At 42.3% G+C, this 23867-nt stretch overlaps 1 protein-coding gene across 1 annotated transcript in view; it reads left to right on the top strand.

Moving 5' to 3' along the window:
- Positions 1 to 23867, top strand: part of LOC138300704 (testican-2-like) — a 101804-nt gene that overhangs the window by 52882 nt on the left and 25055 nt on the right. The window contains exon 6 of the mRNA XM_069240382.1: positions 17510 to 17728. Within this exon, the coding sequence (XP_069096483.1) occupies positions 17510 to 17728 (219 nt within the window). The remainder of the gene's footprint in view (positions 1 to 17509; positions 17729 to 23867) is intronic.

The following is a 23867-nucleotide window of genomic DNA, read 5'->3' as shown; positions in this document are numbered from 1 at the left end:
CTTTTAGAAAGTTGCCATTTTCTTGCCCCAACAATTCGGTACTCACAACCTGTATCCTGGGTCACATGATGAGGTGTGGCTGGAATTTGGTCTTTGTGTATGACTTCCAGACAGTGAGACAAAGAGGGGCTAGGTGTTGGCAGAATGCGCCATCTCTGTCAGATTGAGGGGAGGGGCACCTCCTACACTATACTCACAAAAGGTTTGACAATAGTCTTTTGTGCCCCCAGACAAGCTGGGGCTAGAGCATACAGACAGGCAGGAAATTCCAGACACCTCTGTAGGTGGAGGACTCTAGAAGCTTCTCCCACCTGAAAGTGGGCACCACATAGACCCTCAGACCCAACTCTTCAGATCAGTTCTGGACCTCTGGAGGTGTGAGAAGAAAGACTGCTGTGTTACTCTGCTGCAAGAAGGACTGCCATGCTGCCCTGCTGCTCTGCTGTCTGAAAAGGACTGGACATGTGTCTTGAACCCACGACCACCGATATGACTCCAAGGGCAAATTGGCTGGCCTCCTGAACAGAGCCTCAGGGACAGAAAAGATTTCAACCATCTTGAACCCTGAACCTGGACTCTGCCTACTGTGAGTCCTAATCCCAAGTGTTGGATCCTTGGAAGTGGGGCTAAAGGGTCACTGCTGGCCCAGCTGTGGTCTTACCAGAAATGATGCAGTGTGACATCAACCCTACGCTGTTCTTCCCAGCATCTCATTGAAATTACGACAGCGTGACACAGCCTCAACGCAAGCCCACATTGCAGCCTACGACCTCCTCGGAAATGCTGCTATGTGGCGCAGACTCCATATGGACCCCACAGCTTCTCTTCTCAACTGATGTAGCATGAAACAGCCTTGAAGTAAGCCCTCCTAACAGGCCTTGCAGCTTATCAGAACTGCTGTTGTGGGAGGCATTTTCAACGCAGACATCACATTGTTTGTCGGGACTGCCACTGCGCAGCGCAACGTCTGCAACTGGGATTTAAGGTACATTGGGTAGCGGAACTAACATGATCCCTGCTCCAGCATGGTCGGCCTAAACATGTGAATTTGTCCCAATGAGGCGCGACCAGATAACCACAGTTGGCACCTTTTTCTTGTAAGCACTGTTCTTACCTAAATCTTTAAAATTAAATATATTGAGTTCTAGTAATTGGATGATTATTGTTTTGGTGTCAAATGATGTATTAAATGTTACTCTAGTTTTCAAAAAGTGGGATTTTCCTTGTGTTCTGTTCTCACTTTATTACTGTTTTAAATGCTGCATAAATATATTTACACATTGCCTCCAAGTCAAGCCTAACTGCATCTGTGCCAAGCTACCAAATGATTAAGCACAGATTAAATTTGAGGTTTGCTTGTATTTCACCCTGAAAAGAATGGTGGTTGCTGCTTAAGTAGTGTGAGAAATTGGTTTGTTGGTTAACTGAGCTGTGGGTGCTAGTCAAGCAGCAGCCACAGTCCCTGGCGGGGTAAACCACAAAAAGTCACTAAATTAACCTGTGATTAACCCCGGATAGTTTGGCACAGAAATCAGTCAGGCTTAACTTAGAGGTAATGTGTAAAGTATTTATGCATCACGCAAACAGCAATAAAGTGAAAACACAATACAAGAAAAATCCCAAACCAATTTAGAAAGGTAAAGTAAATGTTAATAAAGTATTTGACACCAAAATGACAAACATCCAATCAGTAGAACTAAAGCTATGAATTTTTGGAGTTTAAGGTTCAACATAGCGCCTAAAAGATAAAAGCACCATCCGATGACATCTGATTGTGCGAGACCGGATCAAAGTTGAAGGTAAAGGCTGACCACGATGGAACGTGGTTCGGATAAAAGATGTGGATTGGGCCCTGTCAGCACTAACCTTCGGACTACGAAAAATTTGGAAGAGAAAATGTCTGAGAAGGTAGAAGTTCAGTGGGGCAAATCTGCAGGACTGTTGAAGGAGGGAGCTTTGTCATTGGATGGGGGTGGAGCGAGGCTGCGGTGAAGATGTTTACCTTCAGACTTAGTCACCAAACTGGAAGTCAAAAATCCCCACCTGAACAAAGAAGAATGCTGTAGCCGAAGACAGTTCCATGAGGTCGGATACCCTTTTCTCAAAGGACTGCTTAAACAGATTTGCCGCTGCAGAGAAGAGCGTAGCAGGATGAAGCAGTGAAGTCAATCCAACTGGTGATGCACCTTGGACAACTAGGTGAGCAGGTTGGTCCTGGTCTCCTCCTGGTTCTCAGAGCTCTTTTTGGCCAAAGCTTGTCTAAATCCTCAGTTTTGGAAAATGGCCATCTGGGCTCCTTTAGCAACACAACCAACGGTCCAGGAATGGTTGGAGACTTCTTGGGGGTTCACTCAGGCTGGGTCCAGGTGCGGGTTCAAGATGGTGGGAGCCTGTTATGTCCCTGTGGCTCTGAGCTGTAGGCCAACAAACTAGCCCTTGGAGTCACTTCTGGTAGTCCTGGGTGCAGATGCAGATGCAGGGCTAAACAGTAGGGCTGGCCTCTGAGAGTTCAAGGCAGGCTTTGGGCAGCAAAGCAGTCATTCCAGGTGCAGCAGTAGTCTGCCAGAGTGCACAGCAGGTCACAGCAGCAGGCAGTCCGAAGAGAGGCCTTCCGCAAGTCAATTAGTGAATTGAAGTGTGTGTCTTACAGTCCTATGTTTATACCCTAGTGCTCAGCGCCTAGAAGATAGGAGATGTTTCCAGAAAGGTTCTTTGAAGTTCTAGGAATTTCCTGACTCCCCTACCCTGGCTCCAAGCTGACTGCACTGACAATACATGTCATTAGGCTTATTGTGAGGAGACAAGACAGAGTACATTCAGATGCAAGTGGGGCTCTGCTCAGCTCCACTGACCCCCCAACCAGCCAGCTGATGGCCCAGTGAGGCAGTCGTGTGACCCACGACAGGCTGCAGGCGCAAAGGGCTAAAGACAGGAAAATGACAACTTTCTAACAGTGGCATTTTCAAAACTGTAATGATAAATCCAACTTTACCATTAAAGAAGGTTTATCATTTCAAATCCAAATGTACCAAACATGACCTCTCATTTAGGAATTACAGTTTATTAAATGTAATAAGGAATACCCAATGTTATCCAGTGGGAGTGATTGGCCTCACAGTAGTGAAAACGAATTTGGCAGTTTTTCACTATCAGGACATACAAAATGTAAAAGTACATGTCCTGCCTTTTAGAAACATAGCACCCAGTCCTATGGGCAATCTAGGGCCTACCAAGTCTATGGGGGACTTGTATGTAATAAATGGTGAGTATTAAACTTGGCAAAGGGGTTTAATTGCCAAGCTGACATAGCAGTGTAACAGTGCATTCAGGCTGCAATGGCTGGCCTAGGTCAAGTTTTAGAGTGCTACTTAGATGATGGCATAATATGTGCTGCAGGTCCTGTGTTAGAATTTAATGTACAGGCTATGAGTGTATATAAGATACCACTTTATAAGGGACTTACAAGTAAATTAAATGTGCCAATAGTGTGTAAACCAAATGTATCATGTTGTAGGGAGAAAGCACTTTAGAACTTGCTAGCAGTGGTAAAGTGCACAGAATCTAAGGCTAACAAAAACAAATTAATCGAAAAGTGGAGGGTAAAAAGCAGAAAGTTAGAGGGTGACCCTGCATAGGGCCATTTCCAACAAGTAGGGTTTCACCCCCCCCTCACCCAGTAACCCAATTTCCTATAGTGTAGTTCTGGAGAGCTCTAATATGTTCTAGATGAGTATCCACCAGCAGACTCTGTAGATTCTGATCTGTTGGCTCATTTCGCTTTGGTGTCTTTGTGCAATGGGATAATGAGAGAACAACTTATAGAATCCAGACAACAACTAAAGTTGCAGGAAAATATTTTCCTGCTGAAGATCACAATCTGAAAGAGTCTTTCGAGCTCGTAAGGTAGACATTGTTTGTTGCTGAATGAATAATATAGTTGGCAGTACATTGTAGATCAAGAAATAATTACCAAGCATTAGAAAGAATGAAAAGACAATGTTTCAAGCTTGAAGAAGGTCCAGCATGATGAATGAAGGTTCACATAAGAGTCCTTGCAGCAAAGGTAACACATGGGCGTTGTGATGGCAGTTGCTTCCTTAACGTTGCTTGGGATTGAGAATAACTACTCTGTGACAGAGTAGGAAGCCCTGACATGGTTGTGGATGTTCACAGTTCCAGAACACCTATAAGGACAAAGTTCTATTTATGAAGTCATCACAAGCCTTTACTGATTGTTCCCCATCAAATGAATGGAAAAACCTATACTGGGGATGGTGAAATGTACTAGTGATAACAGTTTGTGTTTAGGATGTAGTATTTCCCTAAAGCTTCCCTGAAACTTCATGAAGGATTTTCTGTCACAGTTATCAATATAACCGAGTTTCTGTCACAGTTGTCTGTCATGAGCAGTTTCCAACCCAAGGCTGTATCCCATAAACTGCCCAAAAGACAACCACATGGTTGGTAACCCTAAATTGGCGACTCACACCATGACCCCTAAAGAGGATTCACTGGATATTGGTTGTGATGGCTCATCTCCATAATCTGCACTTTGCAACTGTTGAGGATGAGCTGTGACATAGGTTGCCCCAGTGAATTAGATCACCTGTGACTCAGACTGGGCCTAATGCTAGGTCATCCATTCCTCAGATCGATGAGGCTCCTTTCTGTCCTCTAGGAGGGAACCTGCTCTAGAGTGTGGTCCTTCCAAAGGGAGATCTCCTGTTCTGCCTTCCAAACTTCAAGCTTTATTTTCACTAGAAGTGCTGCATGGTTGAAACTAGGGCCGGCTTTAGCGGTGGTTGCACCTAGTGCAACACTCTTTTATGATGCCCCCTAATGCCCTCCTCCTTCTCATGAATTCCCTCAATACCGCCCTCGAAGGGTGCCCCTCATCTCTGCACACCCCTTCTCTGACATGTATTTAATGGTTTTCATAACAGTACTCACAGCTCCTTCATATTCTGCTCTGTGATCTGCATGGTACATGTTCTTTGAAGTAGGCACATTACCACTCTGTCTACCTAAAAATAATGTGTGGGTACCAGAGGGCTGTTTCGAGGCTGGATAGCAGAAGGCCCCGACGTCCAATCATCTCTAAAAGCAGCCTCACTAGTCTTCAGCCCACTGGGTATTTTCCCTGTGTCCCACAAGGTCAGCTCAGCCATGGGCTTAATTTGTATTTTTACAGTGAAAAAATGCTTTTCATAATTTATAAAATTTTGATCCTAGAAGATTGCTGAAATCAAAACAAAGTCAATGGGCTTAATTGCAGACCAGATGGCAAAGAGACCCTAAACGATGAATATTATATTCATATTTCGAATACAATTTAAGGTCAACCCAAGTAGATTCTCTGTAGTTTATGTGTATCACTTTAACTCACTGATGCCTAATACCCAAACATGTGGTATTGTGTATAGTATTCAGGACACTTGTGTGGAATCCCACACGAAATTCACACAAAGACATTCAGAAACATATTGCAGTCATATGAAAACATATACACCTCACTTCTGGCTGTTTTCAGTCCCGGCGGCAGACTTTCTTTAAACGAGGCATCAGGGGTTCGGCGATGTCTCACAGACATGGCACCAGTGACTGCAGGGGGCATCGGGTGATCAAGAATTAAAAGTGGCCAGCTGTGATTGTATACACTGGCGCAGCTGGGAACCTCCAGGGTGCAGGACGGCGCCTTCTTGGTCCTCATCTCTTTGATGACAGGTGATGCAGTTGTAGTCATGCAAGTAACCGGAGCACTAGGTGGTGGTGTGGTACAACGGTGCGAGAGGACATGCTTTTAAAGCCCCTAAACTTGCGACCAGATCTTGTAGCGTTAAAATAATATTTTCCTCGGTACATTCTTTTGCGTCGGGCCCAATTATATACTGAATTCATTCTGCATTGTTTACAATTTACATTTGAAGAATGCAGTACACATGCCACAGCATGGGACGCCTGCACACTAGCACGGCCAATGCAGATGGTTTTGGAGCATTAAATGGAGCAAATAGCCGCCTTCGCGCCTTTTTAGGGGTCTTATAACACTTTTGTAATTCAGCGAAGTGTGATGCGTGGCAGTCCGCACTATGCTCACATGGATCCGTTACAAGCAGGAGAGGCAGACATAAGCAAATGCTCACTCAGCCGACATCTTCTGTGGCAAGTGCCACCTGCAGACGAGAGGGTTGTTATTGAGTCGCAAGCGTTAAGCCCAAAAACCTACAGTCCTGTCTCTTCTCGTTCACCTGCCCCATCTACAGTGCCGTGAAATCCCCTCTGCTAGGACCGACCCGTCGCGGCTGAAATGTCACCGAGCACGGGCTTCCAAACTGGGACTCCCTGAGGGCGAATTTGTTTCATGCTCTTTTATTGAGAAGCGCGTGCTGCGGCATACTAGCTTTAGGGGGCTCTTCCAATGAGGCTTGCATAATGACAGCACTGCAGCATAGTTGACTTTTTCTGTACATTAACAGATTGAGAAAATGCTGAGCAATTCCACTGAATGAAGAAAGAACGCCTCCCATTATTAAAAAAAAATGAAAATCACTTCTATCACAGCAATGTTTGGGGCTCCCTTCCACTTTTTCTACCCGTGGTCCTCCTGTTTTTTTCGAAAGTAAGGGTCTGCCACAGTATTGAGATAAAAAGCCAGACAAAGCCTTATAAGAGAATGCTCCAAAGAGATCAGGGATGATTACGAAACTGTCTTCGTCTGCCAAGCTCTAGGCTGAGTCGATCGAATTACCTCAAGCCAGAACCAAAGCTCCCAATATTATTGAATACTTCACACAAAAAACGGGGCACTGCACTTTAAAGCTATCAAACTCTAAAGCCTTTTGTAAGAGGGGGCGCACACGAATATTGTGGCCAGTGCATACGTTTCCATAAAATGTATTATAAAATGATATGACCAGAGTGTAATTTGTAAAAAAAAAAAAAAAAGAAGAAGTGCCAGGGCCCTGGTCAGGGGGCCACCGCGGCTTGCACCACACATTGCCACTGTCAGCATTGCCAATGGCGGTACTTACACAACTAATAACCATGACACTGCAACAAATGTTACAGTTCAGACTGTTCAATCCCCCCCAAAGCAGTATGAATTGTTTCAGTGGGAGGTATTAGTTGTTTTTACTGTATATTGAATTAATAAACAACTTTTGTGCTGCTCATCTTTAAATTACACTAACCACATTTTATGTGCCTTTATGTCAAATGCCGAAATAAAGGCCCTGATTTCTACTTTTTGGAGCAAAACTGCACTAACGCAGTTTTGCACCAAAACGTTTAGCACCGTCTTGCACCATTTCTGTGCACCAGCCGGGCACCATATTTATGGAATGGCGCAAGCCGGTGCAAAGTGTAGGCTAGTGTAAAAAAAGAAATGACGTTAGCCAGGTGGGGGTGGCGGTATGGAAGCAGGGGGTTTTGCACCAAAAAATGACGTTAGGTAGGTTAGAGTGAAAAAAAATGACTCTAACCAGCCTAGAGTAATTTTCTGATGCAAAACCATCTGTACCACATGACTCCTGTCTTAGAAAAGACAGGAGTCATGCCCACCACCCCAATGGCCAGCACAGGGGACCAGGGTCCCATGGGCATGGCCATTGCGCCCTGTGCCATGTATGGGGGCCCATTTCAGGGCCCTCTGTGGCACTTTAAAAAATAAAATAAAACACTTACTCGTACTTACCTGGGATGGGGTCCCCCATCCTCCACAGTCCCTCTGGTGTGGGTGGGGGTGTCCCTGGGGCCTGGGGAGGGCACCTGTGGGCTTAGTCCATAGTGTTCCACATGGAAATAGGCCCACAGGTCCCCTAACGCCTGCCCTGACCCAGGTGTTACAAAATGGGGCAAAGCAAGCTTTACCCCACTTTTTGACCCCTCCCGTGCACCATTTTTGCACAGGAGTATAAATATGGTGTTAAGGCCATAGAGTTATTTTTTGCACGGGAACGCCTAACTTGCATCTCATTAAGACAAGGTAGGTTTCCACATCCAAAAAATGACTTTAACTCCATAAATTTGGGGGTAGATGGGTCTAGCGCCAAAGTATAAATACGGAGTTAGTGTTGCACTGAATTAGAGTAAAAAAAATACGTGAATTCAGTGTAAACAGAGTATAAATATGCCCCAAAGTATGATGACTGACTGACAAGTTCACCAAACAGCACCACCATGTGGCAGCTGTCAAAAGTGCCGGTGTTGGTAACTAAGTTTTGGCACCGAGCACTGGAAACCACAGCTCAATTTAAGCATGGGATATGCTACGATATGTTATGTCATGTTATGTTTTCCTATGCTATGGTAAATTATGTTGTGTTATTCTGTAATGTTTTTATATGAAGTTATATGCTAAGTTAGCTTATGTTATACTATACTATGCTGAGCCAAGTTATATCATGTCATGGTAGGATAGGCTAGATTAGATTAGATAAGGATTCACTTTCCTACGTAAAGCTAGATCAGTTTGTTTCAGAGTATATTGTGCTAAACTATGCTGATTATAAATTGGGATAACATAACGTGCAAATGTAAAATGGAAGGGATTTAGCAACCAACTATCATGGCCTCCAGAAAGTTGCTGTATGCATGTATCCCACTGTGGCAAGCCTGCAAAATTAAAAGTATAAGTATGAAGAAGTACCTGTTTGTCTACCGTCCCACATAAGTCCTTAATGGGAGCCTGCTAAAATGAGGTTGCAAGCCACACCGAAGTGAGTTGTGGAATTCAGTACCAGTGTACCGTGTATTTTGAAGCAAACCCAGATTTACTAATGTATGTAAACATGGGTTTCCACCAAAATGCGGCACACATACAAAGAGAAATTCGCCTTGAAGAATATTTTTGTGTGCAAGAACATACCCCTTCATGAACAAAACTATTTTGAGCGCAACAGAGGCACCCTTGCGTCATGGTGTGAGGTTACCTGTATTTGTGCTAGGCTGCTCTAAGTGAGCCAGCTCAAGGAGCGAACAGACATGCACCATATCTTAGTAAATATAGTGCATGTTTGCTCTTTCCCCTTCAGGCAAGAAAGAGTAGTACAGCAAGATCCCTTGTTGTTTTGCCTTGTGTGAAAGGTTAGTAAATCTGGTTCTTAATGCCTACCAGCAAAGATGATGTGTGACTCGTACACCTTGTAACCCTGATTACTGTAAGTAGCGTAACATATCCTGTGCATTGATTTTCACGCTCTTGAGTTTCTTCTCAATGTATAATGTGCGTGTGTGATGTAAAGTGCTTTGACACTACATGGGGATGAGCAGCGCTATTAAAGAATTAAATAAAGAGTAGCACTATTAAAAGATTAAATAACAAAATATGATGTGCCATATATATATATAGATATATATATAGATATATCTATATATATATATATACATATATATTCACAGAAAAAAACAAAGGTTATAGGGACGTTATAGTAGGTTCTGAATTTACTCGCACGAAACCATAGAAATTCAGCAGTTATAGGTAGAGTTCTTTCAAGTAACTATAACCCGTGACCTAAGGTAACTATAACTCTAACTCGCGCCCTTGCCATGCACAATTTTCTTATCAATAATTTTATTGCAATGTTGCAGTGATAATATCAAAGATGCCATACAAGATCTCATCAATGATATAATATGTGGAGTAATTAGCTATGCATGGCGAAGGCGTGAGTTATAGTTTCCTTAGGGTGAGAGTTATAGTTACTTGAAATAACTCTAACTATAACTGCTGAATTTCTATAGTTTTGTATGAGTAAATTCATAACTATAATGTCCCAGTAATCTTTGTTTTTTTCAGTGAATTTCTATGGTTTTTCCAAATCCCTGCTGCGCACAACAAAGGGCATGCGCAGCAGGGTTTGGTCCCAATGCCTGGCTTGCAGCCAGGCCTTGTAGCCAAGTCCTTATAACCACACAACCCTGCACCACGCAAGGCTTTGGACATGCGCAGTGCAGTTTGGCAACAGTGCCTGTCTCTGTGAGTGGGTGCGCAAGTGTTTGAGTGGCTCTGAAAGTGGGTGTGTTAGTTTCTGAGTGGGTCTGAGTGGGTGTATGTATGTGAGTGGGTGCGTGAGTCTCTGAGTGCATGTATGAGTGAAATAATAATGTATGAATGAATCTGTGGTTTTTCTTTCAAATGTTTTCACATTTGCCAATATTTTGCAAATAATTCTCAAAAATTGGCAAATTTTCATGAATATCATGCATGGTAATGAGAAATTATTTTGAACCCATAATTGCCCCTGAAACACACCTACATCAGACCCCTGGGGTCAGGATACCTTCGCCCTGCCCTTCTATGCCCCTTTCAAGTAGAATTTCACCCCTAGGAACTGTGTACCGTGAAATAAAATGGCGGGCACAACTTTCTAGTCAGGTTGAGGTCAGCCAATTACAGTGCTTCTTTTTGCAAGCATTTGTGTGAAAATTCACAAATTTCCCCTAAATAGTCGTGAAATAATCGTGAAGTCTCTGCGTCCAGAGATGTACACCTTTGGATTTCCTTAACTTTCTCAAAAACTGCTGAATTGCTTTACACCAAATAAACAAAAGCATAATCTACTTACCGAAAGCTACCTTTCTGCCAAATTTGGTGTAATATCGTCCAGCTGTTTGAGCTGTAGTTGTGCCATAAAAGTCCTGTGGGAATTAACATGGGAAACGCAACTTTTTTGACACCCCCTTTTTCTCGGCCCCCGCTTGACGGATCACCCCGAAACTTTCCATATACAGCAAGAATCTTCGCAACATTTTTTTAAAGAAAATTTTGTGAAGATTGTTCAAAGGTGTCAAAGATATAGTCAAGTCAAAAAACGTTGTTTCTATGGAAACATGGACCTAACTTTAATTATCTTGTTATATATATATATATACATATATATATAGATATATATATGTATAGATATATAGATATCATGCCCCTATATCTAGAGGCACAAACAAGCCCACCATCCATTTTGCAGATAACAGTTGCTTTATTGCACTAGAGTCCATTATCAGGTAACAGCAACAGAAAGTTCATCCATTATGGCCTGTTTCAACACTAATCCGGGTCTTAATCATATGACAATACAAAGTGATCTGTATTGCACTATGACCTCCAAGGTAAGGCTATCGTGTTACAGGACGTAACACTTAGTGGTGCGAACGATGAATGAGAGTAAGAAAAAGGATGTCAGTTTTAATTTTTCAGTAAGCTGGCAGTTTTGGACACCTCTGCAGGACGTTTTAATATATTTAAAATCATAATCCACTTTGATGATACTGCACTGGGTTGTTCATTCTGAAATTTTTAGTTTAAAGTTTATGGTCCTGAGCAGGCATAGGCTGGAGTGAGAGATAGCGTGGGAATCTGCTGGCATGGACTTACTATCATCCCATAACTGCCTGTCATTATGAGATGTCAAGAAGCAGTTATAGAATGGACCTAGTTGCGACTCGCAGTGGCGGACTAAATTAGAGTCCACTGCTGGCCAGTGGTAATTGTCAGATCCCTCCACTTATTCCATGTCTGTTAAGTTGGTGATAGATTTTATTTTTTGTGGACCGGTTCAATACTGAGTGACGGACAAGACCTGTTGGGGTTCTGTCTTGTCTGTGGAGGTATACTATGGCCAGCAAAAGGGAGTTATTATGCAGCCTGTTTAGACTACAATGGCTGTCTGACCAATGAGAGTTATTTAATCAATATTAGTGATGGCCAGTAGGGTTGTTTGTTGATTGATATTACTATAAAATGCTGAACTTGGCCGATATTTTAGTCAAAAGCACTGACAGTTCTATATTCAAAATATTACGTGACTGCAGCAGCTACTGATAGTGAGATTTAATACAGCGAGTCAGCCAGCAGTACCTTGGGCTGTGCCAGCAAGGTGCTCGTTTCTCAGGGGGGACTGAAGTTCAAGTGTTGGGTAAATTCATAAGATGAGTGTGACGATCCACTCGCCTTTCCCCACAGAATAGCTGTTTTTATTGTCCACATGAATAAGAATGATGCTATAACATGCCTGTGTTGCTAGAACTCTGTTCCAGGAGCGAAGCAAATCCCTAGCTCAATTTTGCTATTCTGTCTTCAAAGTCACAAAGGGTCTCTTCAAGGAGCAGCGATGAAGCGAAATTATATATTACAGAATGAGAGCAGTGTTTTGGCTCAAGGTTGCTGCCTGCAGACTCGTGAACTGTAATCTTCGGACCCTGTATTTTTGTGAAATCACCTTCAGTCAAAGAAAACATACTGTTTTAGCACCCTTGCAGTGCAATTGAGAATATGCTGGGGAGTATCTTAAAAAGCTAAGGGGCATATTTAAGAGCCCCCTAGCGCCACATTAGCTTAACTTGTTTTGATGCTAATGTGGCCCAACGAAGACAAAATAGCTGCGCGATATTTACAAAGTGGCATGCATTGCATCACTTTGTCATCCTTTGCGCTAAGTTATGCCTGTGCCAGGCATAATGTATGCAAAGGGTGCGTTCCCCCGTTAGGATGGCCAAAAAATGGCACAAGGAAATCTAGGAGATTTCTTTGCATCATTTTTTTCAGCACTTTTACACCTGCTCAGATCAGGCATTAAAAGGAGGCACACCATTGGGTCTCAATGCGTGAATCCTGCAAATCCCCGGACTAGCGTAAAAAATTCTGATGCTACTCCCCTAACTACTGACATATTTTAATTGGTGGCGTTAGGGTGGGTGCTAAGGGGCACAAGAAAAGTGCCACTGCACTGTGTGCAACGACATTTTTCTTAAATTTGCCCCAAAATCTATTTAATTCTTTCATATAATTCAGACTTAGGCCCTCATTATGACAATGGCGGTATTGACCGCCTACCGCCGCGGCGAGTGCGGCCAAAAGACCATTGCTGCGGCCACCTGCCATCCGCCTTATGATGACCGTTGCCGGAAATTCTGCCAGAAGGATGGCGGAATTCCGGCTGTGGCCACGGCGGTGGTTGGCTGAAAGGTGGCGCTGCTGCCAGCAGCAGCGCCACGCCAGTAGACTGCCGCAGATGTGTATCATGACACACCATACGGCGTGGCAGTGTTCTGCTGGCGGATGCTGCTGCTGCCCCGTCCCGTCTCCTGCCGGAGGACCCCCCTGCAATCAGGTAAGTTGAGTGTTCTGACAGGGGAGAGGGGTGGGATTGTTGTGTGTATGTGTGGGGGTATGTTTGTGTGTGCGTGCCTGCGGGTGTGTGGCGTGTGGAATGCGTGTGTGCATGCATGATTGGGAGTGTGCGTGTATGTTGTGTTGTGTGAATGCGTTGGTGCTTGTATGTATGTAAGTGTGTGTGGATGTGTGTGTGAATGGATGTATGCATGCATGGGTGAATGTGGGTATGAGTGTGTGTATGCGTGTGTATGATGGTGGGTGAATGTGCGTGTCTGTCGTGGGGGGTCTGGATTGGGAGGGGGGATGGAGGAGAGCTCTGGGGAGGGGTAGGGGGGCAGGGGAGACCCCCATCAATGACAGGGAAGGGATTCCCTGTCACTGATAGTGCCTACCGCCATGGTTTTCGTGGCAGTAAGGAAGCCACAACCACCATGGCGGTAGGTGGGGTCATAATCCCGTGGGTGGGATAGTGACGGCCACCTGGCTGGAGACTGAAGTCTCCAGCCCGACGGCTGTTACCGCCCTGGCGGACGGAGTGGTACATTGGCGGTTTGGTTTGAGCCAAACCGCCAATGCCATATTTTGGGGAGGAGTACCGCCAGCCGGTTGGCAGTACTTTTCTCTAAAATACCGCCGTCCGCCAGGGTTGTAATGAGGGCCTTAGTGCCTAGCAGCACTGTACATTTGTTTGGCATAGGAGCGCTAAGAAGCCTTTAGTTGGACAGCGGGCTGTAATGCTTGGGGCGGGGAGGTCTTAGGGCTCAGGGTGGGGGGCGGGATAGTACTGGAGTCAGATTTTAGGGCTTATGGCGGAATGGGTTAGCTTGTGACTTGGGGGTAGTTTTAGGGTTTAGGGCAGGGTTCAGTATTTTTTTTAAAGGACTGTGGGAAGGCTCTCATTCCTCAGAGTACATTTCCCTTACTTTTTGGGATAATGTAATTGCTAAGAAAAACCCTGAGTCCTAATTAACACGAAGTGGTTGTGGGGAAAATGTTTTAGGTTCAAGCTGCAGCTATTATGGTATGTTTTATGCTGCTAAAGATCACCGCAAATGTGTTGAGTACATTGGGTTTTGATGTGCACCAACCCCTAATGAGTGGCACTAAAAACACTTTGCAAAGAAACACTATAACAGTAGAAAAAGTCAGCTCGGGTGGGGTAGTATTTTTTTAAACAGCTGTGAGCGGGGGGGCGCATTGGTCCGGATTTAGGGTCAGATCTAGAAGAAAGTGACACATCGGTCCTGATGTGCCACTTTTCTTGCGCCACCCCTGCCCTAACTAAGTACACCATGGTCGCACAATATTTACAGTAGGGCGCACCATGGCACTCATTTCCACAAATAGCATCCTCATTTATAATGCTATTGTGGTGCTTTGCTGGATTCGCACCATCAAGTACGGCACTGATGAAGCAAAGCACTAGGGAGGCCCATAGGCACTTTAACACCTGCCCCGAGCAGGCATTAAAAATGACTGAAAAAATGTTGCAGTGAAATCTTGTAGATTTCACTGCACCATTTTTTGTGGCCTCCCTGTGTCAGAACTCACCCCTTGCATACATTTTACCTGGCACAGGTACAAAGTGGAACAAGGGGTTACAAAGTGCGCAATGCTAGCATTGGGCTACCTTGTAAATATGGCGAAGGTGAATGGCCTCCTTCACACCACATTAACATTAAAAAAAACGACACTCATGTGGCACTAAGAGGCGCTATGGCCTTGTAAATCTGGCCCTTAGTGTTTAGGTCAGGGGTTTGGGAAAACCTTAGCCACGTATGTGCATTTACCATACATGCTTTTACAACGAAATGTGCTGTAAAAGCATGTGTGGTAAATGCATGTTCATTTTTGCGTATGCATGGTTAACGTTATGCGTTAACGCATTCGCGTTGTAATGCATGCATGGTAAAGGCATGCATGGTAAAGGCAGGCGTTGCAATGGGATGCATTGTTCCGTCATACAACCCTTACATCCAGAGTCACAAGTGTTCCTGTAGTTGTGCTCCCTAATTTATCTGGGAAAGGCGGGTCCTCGTACAATCCTGATCTGTTAAATTAAAAAGGCTTCATCTTCAGAGATCGTTTGAAAGTCTGGACGTTTGGTTGCTTTGTCCGGTCAGCAGAGAGTCATTCCAGAGTCCTGGATACACTATTCTTGTTCCTACACTTTTGTATTCTGAGGTTAGATCTTGTACAGATGTTCACATATCCTTTGTATGACCTATGGTTGATGCCAAAACTCCAGTTGGGTGGCAGGTTCTGGGTGTAATTTTTCTCAGGGGCCCCCAAATGTTTTTGTAGCAATGGTTACCTTCTTTGATACACTCACTGGGTAGCATGTGCAGTTTTGCTGCTGACCTGTAAGGAGAAGGAATGCATCCCTGGTCGCATATGTAAATCGCTTCATGAAAATATTGATAAGAAAATGTTATGGAATATATATACTTAGTGCCATCACCTGGCTATCGGTGTCTGGGGAAGCCTAATAAATAACACTCAGGTCCAAAAACAGTTCATACCCGCTGGGTACCATAGCATGAAGTGGTGGTGGACAGTCAGTAGTAGCAAGGCGGAATGGGATCTTAAATGTTGCGTTGCTAAGATGCTCATCCCATCATTTTAACTAGTTATTACCTTACCAGAAGTCATCAGGTCTAGAATTCTCTGGATTCTTTCATTTGCTGAGGGTCTGGGTAGGATGGGCTCTGGAAACACGGAGTCAGTGTCTCAAAAATTGTCCAGCTTTTGGATGCCCAGTGTCTGGTCCACCCACTGGCAGGATCCCTGTCTGAGCCTATCCATAAGGAGATACTTGTTCTTTCTTACCCTCAATACAGGAACAGTAGTTTCAATCTTAACAGGGCTGTCCAGTGGCAGCTTGCCTGCAAACTTGCTGTTTGGTCTATGGCTGACATTGCGTGACCGCTCTCCTTCAAGAGCACCCTAATCATCTCACTGAAAGCACTCACCCTGGAATACCCCAAGTGCGCCCAACTACTTCATCACTCCTTCCATCCATGCAATACCTGTTCTTCACCTGGGCTCAGTAATGATGACTGCTCAGAGGACTACAGATTTCCTGCTGCAAGTACCCTCTGTTTGCTTCTCAAGCTCTGCGGAGAAAGCCTCCCTAACACTGTGCATAGTATGGTCAATTTTATTCTCTTTTCAACTCTGTTTGGATATCTGTGAGGCTGAACATTTTCCTTGGGCCAATGCAAAATCTATTTAGTTGAGGTTCCAGGTTTCTCTCCTTGGCGTCTGCCATAAATTAAGTGTTTGATATAGGAGTGATAATAAAGATTTGTTTTTCACTCTAAAATAACATGTGGGTCAGAAGGAGCTTTCCAAATGAGTTACCAGCAGGATAAATGGCAGTGCTGCTGATGGGAAATCCTTCAATTTGGTAATCTTTCCACATGAGGTATGTGCCAAAACCATTTCTTCTATCCTGATTTTAGAGCCCCAACCACTGCGCCCCATCACATTTCATCTGCCTTAAGTTTAAAGACCCAACAATATTTTCACCTGCCATCTTTTTCTGGAAGCGATATAGGATTGGAATTCTGAACACTGAACAGTCACAACAACACATGTTGATCATTTATGGGAAAGGAATAAACATAAAACCATTATTGGAGTTGTCTGGTGACAAGGTGGGGTGGTCCATGTTCCGTGTTCAGGCTGCTATTGTTCCTTAAAGTAAAAAGATGGGTTGAAATGTTATACCTCAGGCATTATCTTTGCCCATCTTCCACGCTGTGTCTCTGTCTAAACCAGAAGCTACACCTAGCCCATGGGTTTACTTGAAAGCCCATAGACTACATATTTGTAGGCACGAAACAGCATAGAATAGATCCTTCCCAAAATATGCCCTCGGATCCTAAATATGTTACTTTTTTGTCATTTTCCCTATCATGTAGTTCAGTGGCATCCTCTGATGGTAAGTAGTATGCTGAACAGCGATCTCAGTGAAGTTTTGGGACAAGCAGAAAGGAATGGAAGTTCGTCTTCCTAGCTCACCAGGACATTTAGTATTGGCAAACTACGGAACAGAAATTTAGCCGGCATTGACAGCTTCAAAGATTGTGCTGGTTTGTTAAAATTTTAGCTGGGTTAATAGTTCCTGTTTACTTCTGAGTGATAGTATGCATTTCCAGCAGATATTTTCCGGGACCTTAGACACAGGTGATTTTTTAAATGTGGCCCAGTCACGGATTCTTTTTAAGTAATGTGATAATGACGGGGAAAATATATTGCAGCCTCCTGCTTTCTGGTTGGTCACTCCCAGGCCTGCAATATGCTAAGCATTTTACAATATAATTTGGAAATAATTCTCAGTCTGTCTATCGGTTCTTGATCCCCCTTTCTTTCTCCAACCCCTGTCTCCATCTGCAGTGCTGGATAAGAACTTGGTGGCTAGTTGCAAGGACTCCATTGGCTGGATGTTTTCCAAGTTGGACTCAAACAGTGACCTGTTCCTGGACCAAGCAGAGTTATCCTCTATCAACCTGGATAAGTACGAGATTTGCATCCGGCCCTTCTTCAACTCCTGCGACACCTACAAGGATGGCCAAGTCTCGACCGCCGAGTGGTGTTTCTGCTTCTGGAGAGAGAGTACGTATGAAATCTCCATTACTGCCTGAATATCACACCCATCCAAAAACTTGGTTACTTTTCCTTTAATTCACAACTACTCTTCTGATACGTTTTTGTACACATTGTATCATATACACTTTAGAAAAAAATGCAAGCATTTCATACTCATGCCGCAGGGTTTTTCAAACACCACCAATGAACTGTAGACTTTTGAGATTATTGTTAAACACCTCAAATCACCAATAACATAACCAGAAAATAAAAGAACTGGAGTGGAGAAAAGAATAAAAAGCGAAAGAGGAATTAAAGAATGGAGTGGAATTAAAGAGAGGAATTGACTGAATGGAATAAACCAGGGTGGATTTTATGCCAAAATTCTCAGCCGCAGCACAATGTGCACTGTGATCGACAATCTGTTTTTCTGAGTGTGAATACGAAATATTTGCAGGTCAATATGTAAATTAAGATATTGTAACATGCAACCTCTGCACTATGTGGAAGATCTAGTAGGCGGGGAGTATATTCCTCCACCCTTTCAAAATATTGAAGCATCATGAAAATATTTGTATATATAGAACGAAAAAAAACACTGAAAAAATGCTTGCACCTCTATTCATTTCCCCTTTACTATGATAATTGTCTCCTCTAATCCGAGTTAAGTCCTGCTCTGTGTTTTACAAAGTACATCGAATTTCCACAAACTATTAAACCCAATCGGCCCTCAAAAACCTATTTCTGATGGGGTACATTTTCTCGGGAGGTGCATTTTCAATATCATTTGTTTACTTACACTAGTGCCCTGATTCCAAATAACCAGTTCATTTCTGATCCTTGCGCAATAGTTGTTTTGCAAGGATTTGGAGAATTAAATTGTATAATAATTATCGCATCCACTTCTGTTTTTCATGACAGATTTAGGCTGGACAAGAGAAAAAGGTCCCAAAAAAATAATATAAAAATGCAGAATTTAGCATGTTGACTGCCCATACTGCATGTTATTCATCATTTCCTAAGAAACCTTGGAATAGCAGGTAAATACTGCACCTTGGAAAGGCAGCAGCAGTATCCCAGTATTTAGGTGCAGTTTGAATAATCTATTCCCGCCCACATGTATTTTAGTCCTGGATCATTTTTCTATTTACTTTATGTTGTTATTTTATTTCAAGTCATTTTTATGGCAACCCTGGTATCCCTTCTGTTCCATGCACGGGTTAAACCTGCCCATATACACATTTTAGACTAGCCAATTTGCACCTTTCTTCCTGTTTCATCTATTTTGCCCTGTACGTTAAAAATGTGCTTTGAACTCGCGCCATAAAAACATGCATTATGACCTCATGGGCTAGGGACAAAGCAGTGACACCTTGCTCTGTTCCCTCTTGTTAATGCATGTTGGTGTTTTCACCTCTTTCCTTGGAAGGTTCTTTGCTTCATATGAACAGCTATAGGATCAATACCTTCTCCCAGTACAGACATCAACAAAGCTATTCGATTTTGTTGTCTACAGTGTAAAGCCTTTTTGGAATGAGTATGAAGTCATGTTTGGAGTTTGGACGGCAAGTGGACACTGAGTCCGCTTATTTCCCTTCCTGCTCTAACACTGTAAACAGTACTCAGAACCCAGCCTGTCTTTGTTTTCACTCTATGACTCCCCTAGGGAAGGTAGGTGAAATCTGGGTCCTTAGCAGGTTAAGAGGTCAGCCCAGGTCACTAACATTTAGTGCTGCTCTTATTCTTATTTCATTCACTTGTTGTTATTGTAGATATATAGGCATTGTCCTTGTATTTGTGGGAACAAAAATCCTATTCCAATATTCAGGACATCCCAAAATTCAGAACCCCTAAAACATTACCTCAGAAGGTTCTCCCACTGAAAAAAGATACCCTCCCAACATCAATTTTGAGGAAAGAAGCAAAATCCAATAACGAGACCGCTCAATAATTGAGTTCTAGAACAGAGAAAGGTGAAAGAGATTCATTACAAATTCTCAAAATCAAGTGATACAGAATAAATGCCATAAAGGCTCGAATACAGTTATACAGAGTAGTCGAAATCAGAAATCATTCCAAGTCCCAAATTAGCAGTAGAATCAGAAAGAAAGGTCGAACAGCATCCTGTTAGCATTAAGGAAAGATAAAAACAATTCTCCCTTACCGCTAGATTCTAGGGGTTCTTATACACAGTTGTTGCATAATAAATTAGCAAAAGTTAGTCAAAACAAAAACAAATTCATGGTATTATCATAAGTAACAGCTCTTTAGTAAATCAGAAATATGAACGTCATTACCTTAATGCAAAAGCACTATGCCATTTAAAGTAATTATACAGTATGTTCCATGATAATGCCATTCAGAGATGTTCAAACAAAATATGAAATATTTAATAATATTGTTTCACTCAAATGAATAAGACCCATATAAAAAGCGGAATTACAGAAAAAGGGCATTGGAATTCGAAACATATCAGGAACACTGGAAAGTTCATTGAAAGTATGGTATTCTTAACAGTAGGAATACACCGTTACATCACCTTCTTTTCTCTGTGGAGCTTGTGGGAAGAGCAGATGCGCAGAGGAACAGGACGGGAGGGGGTGAATACTGCAGTGAATGACAGAAACAGCATCCATTTGATCCAAAAATGGAATTTTCATAAAAATGTGGTATAACTAAATTACACTTATCAGCACATTTCAATACATCATATTAAACTCTTTTCGGCCATAATCATATTAGCTCATCATGCATACTGGATCCAGCAAATTATTTATCATTATTATTTATTATTATTTATTACACAAAAATATAACCACTACCGCAGATGCTACTATATCTTTAAAATCTAGCATAGATTCTGTTATGTCACTAACATTGATTGCTGCTTCAATTACTGTTGTATTCATGGGGCGTGAATGTATGGCAATAGACAATATTCATGCCTCTGAAAGGGTGCATAGTTTTTCTCGTATCATAATCTGTAGGCTAGTATGATAATCCTCTTTTGGTATAAACACACTATATACACCGGTACCGGTCTGCCCTATGTTGATGCCCATAAGAAAGTAAGAAATCAGAATGCCTGTCACCTGTCAGCAATGAATACTAAGACACAGATGGACAAAACCCACAAATATGGAACAAAACACATTGGAAAGACAAATTTGCATACATGCAACGTAGAATTGATATGCTAAATAGTTGGTCATCCTCATGGTCCTAACAAAATAACTCCAAACATAGATCCATCATACTTGTACCCACCCAGCATGTCGCCCTACCCACACACCTCCAACAACTAGGCACTGGGAAATAGCTTGTGAAGTACTATAGCAATACAGAATATGCCCAACCAAATGGAAACACCGTCCGACCTTATCTTTACTCACAACAATCATAAATTAACAGCTAAATATTTAAGGTACAGAGGACCATTAAAACCTCTTCAGGAGATGGCAAAGACCCAGCCTCCATCAAGCCAGCAGCAGACCACCCACCCTATTTACAGAATACCTTCAACCTTTCATAAAAGGTGCTCCCTCAAACATGGAATGAGTCCATACAGCAGAAAATAATTTTCGGGAAGGCCACCTTTTCATGGTGACTAGCTTACACAAGCAGTTTGTTTCTCAGAAACAAACCTCCAAAACTGAGATTTGTTCCTGAGAAACATAAAACAATAGCCAGATGTGTAGAATGTATCCTTACAGTGCATTGGGAGTTTGAGGGTGCTGACTATTTTTTCTACACATGTCCTGTGACAAGGAAGAAAGAAAGAAGGCCTGTCGTACATGTGGGAGGCCTTCTTTATTATTTTGTACTCCTATCCATCAGTGCCACTATACCATATCTGACTGGCTAAAAGTACACGGAGAAAGAATTTAGGCCTAAAGCCTACACCGATCTAGTTCAGGCTCCTAATCCTAGGACTGGTTGAGTGACAACGCATTAATACCACTCCAGGAAGGGATGCCACATGAAACTAGAATTACACGCCTTTCTTATGCTTTGGATAGGAATGGTCTTTCCAGTATTTTCATATTCTAGAACTAGCAATTGATACTAGATAGAAAAGAAAATACTTTTGTAGTTTATTTATCTGCATCACCCAGGAAGGCACCACATAAATTATAGAAGATTCACTGGTATCATCTGGGTATTTTCACCCACTATCTCTTGTATTGCTTTACTCACGGTTAGCCAGAATTCTTGCAATGCTGAGCATTTGGAGAACATAATGAAGGTCGTCGGTTGCTTGCTTCTCACATTTGATGCATTTAACCGGGACTGTGGACCAGACCATAATCCTCATTGGTGCCTGATACAACCTAAAGTTGATAAAAAGTGGTTTCTCATCAAGGAGGCAGGCTGTTTCATTTTGTGAAGAAGATCTATTGATACTTGCTATTTCACTATAACAATGGCAAGTCATCTCTCCGTACGCCATCTTGAGCTGCTTGATGTGCTACTGCAAGCCTTGAGGTATCCTACACGACTTTGATATCTTTTTGTTGCATGTTCCCACTTTTTCAATTCTACATCCAGAGTATTAATTTCACATATCCACTTCTTTATGTCAAGTGTTCTTAGACAGGCCTCTACCAGGAGGCATTTAAATTTTGAAAGTCTGCCTATAGTGTCAGCAGCTAGATGGTCTCAGAAACTGAGGAACTCCTCCTTCTAAAAGTTGACTATAATTATCAAGCATGATTCTGTTAATGGGGCTTATTGCATCTTCTAACAATATGCTCCAAATATTCCCTACTGGATGTTAGGTGGGTGAGTGTGCGTGAAGTACCTTTGTTTTCTTAAATACCTTGGGTAAAGCAAACTCATAGAGGATCCCCAGCCTACAGTCTAGTTCAATCTCTGCTTTAAAACAGCTGTCCAACTTACTCTGTCGCCTAAATGCTATCAGTGATCTATATTGTCTAAGCTGAGGAGGGGCCCAGATGTAAAGGTGTGTGTTTGGCAGACCCCGAGCCTCCATTTTGTAGTATCCTAGAAAGTTTACTCCATGCCATTGTGTGTTGTTAACCTTCCCAAATAAAGGCCCAGATTTACTGTGATTTTGCATCAATGTTTCATCACGTTTGTGGTGCAGCCCCAAAATAAAATCCCTTTATCCATTAATTAAGCCACACAAATGTTGCATGGCTTTGTGTTATTTAGTAAATAGAAAGTAATACAACACAGTGCTTAGCGGTGACTTGCATTATTTTGCGTCGGGTAGGCGTTACATGGATAGAGTATGGATGTTCTCATGCATCAACTCATGTATTTTCATGCAAACCCAGGCTTACAAATTGTAAACCTGGGTTGTGCCAAATTTATGTGTCTACCCAACAGAGGCATAAGGAGAACAAATATCTTTATTTTTTTCTCTGAAGTTCCTCTTTCTATGTGTGCTGCAATCCACAGCACACATGGAGAGCACACATGGAGAGGAGAATATACTTAAGGATTAGTTTGTGCAGGAAGGTGTCACTTTCTATGCAAAAACAATTGTGCCTGTGGTGCAGAAACCCTTGCACTATGGTAAACTGTTTTAGTATATGTATGTTTAATGTAGAACAAAATAGAAAAATGTTACAGCAATATTATCTTCATAATGAATTAAATCTTTAATTAATTTAAGTATATTACATTTGATAAAATGTATTTCTTTTAAGTTTATTTTAAAAAAAAAATCACACCCAAAGTAAAAAAAATTATGATTTAATAATTATTGCAAGTGGTGTACCAAACTAGTTAAAAACAATTGAATGATATTTTTTATAAAAGATAAAGTTACCTCAATTTATCAAATCAAAAGATTATTGAGATATTCTGTAATTACATAACAAATATGTTTTATTTTGAGATATTTGAAACACGAAAAATATAAATAAAAATAATTTAATTATTATAAATAATTAAATTACATTTTTACGTGTGAGGATCTTCCCCTAAAAAAGATAGGAGAAGGGAAGATGGAGATTCACACGTGTATGTTTGTGAACGGCGTTTTGTAGCCCTTTAGCAGTACTACTTTTGTACTACTCAACCAACTAGAAAACACAGTTTGTGAATAGGCCTTTAACTTTTTATTTTTTACCCATCCTTACTTTTCATTCTCTCTTTTCATCAGTTTCCTATTTCGTGTGGCCTACTTGGCACGCCA

This window comes from Pleurodeles waltl, chromosome 6 (assembly GCF_031143425.1).
Source record: "Pleurodeles waltl isolate 20211129_DDA chromosome 6, aPleWal1.hap1.20221129, whole genome shotgun sequence".
NCBI classification, from domain to species: domain Eukaryota; kingdom Metazoa; phylum Chordata; class Amphibia; order Caudata; family Salamandridae; genus Pleurodeles; species Pleurodeles waltl.
The sequence above is the reverse complement of the archived record's forward strand: the minus strand, read 5'-3'. Positions and strand labels throughout refer to the sequence as shown.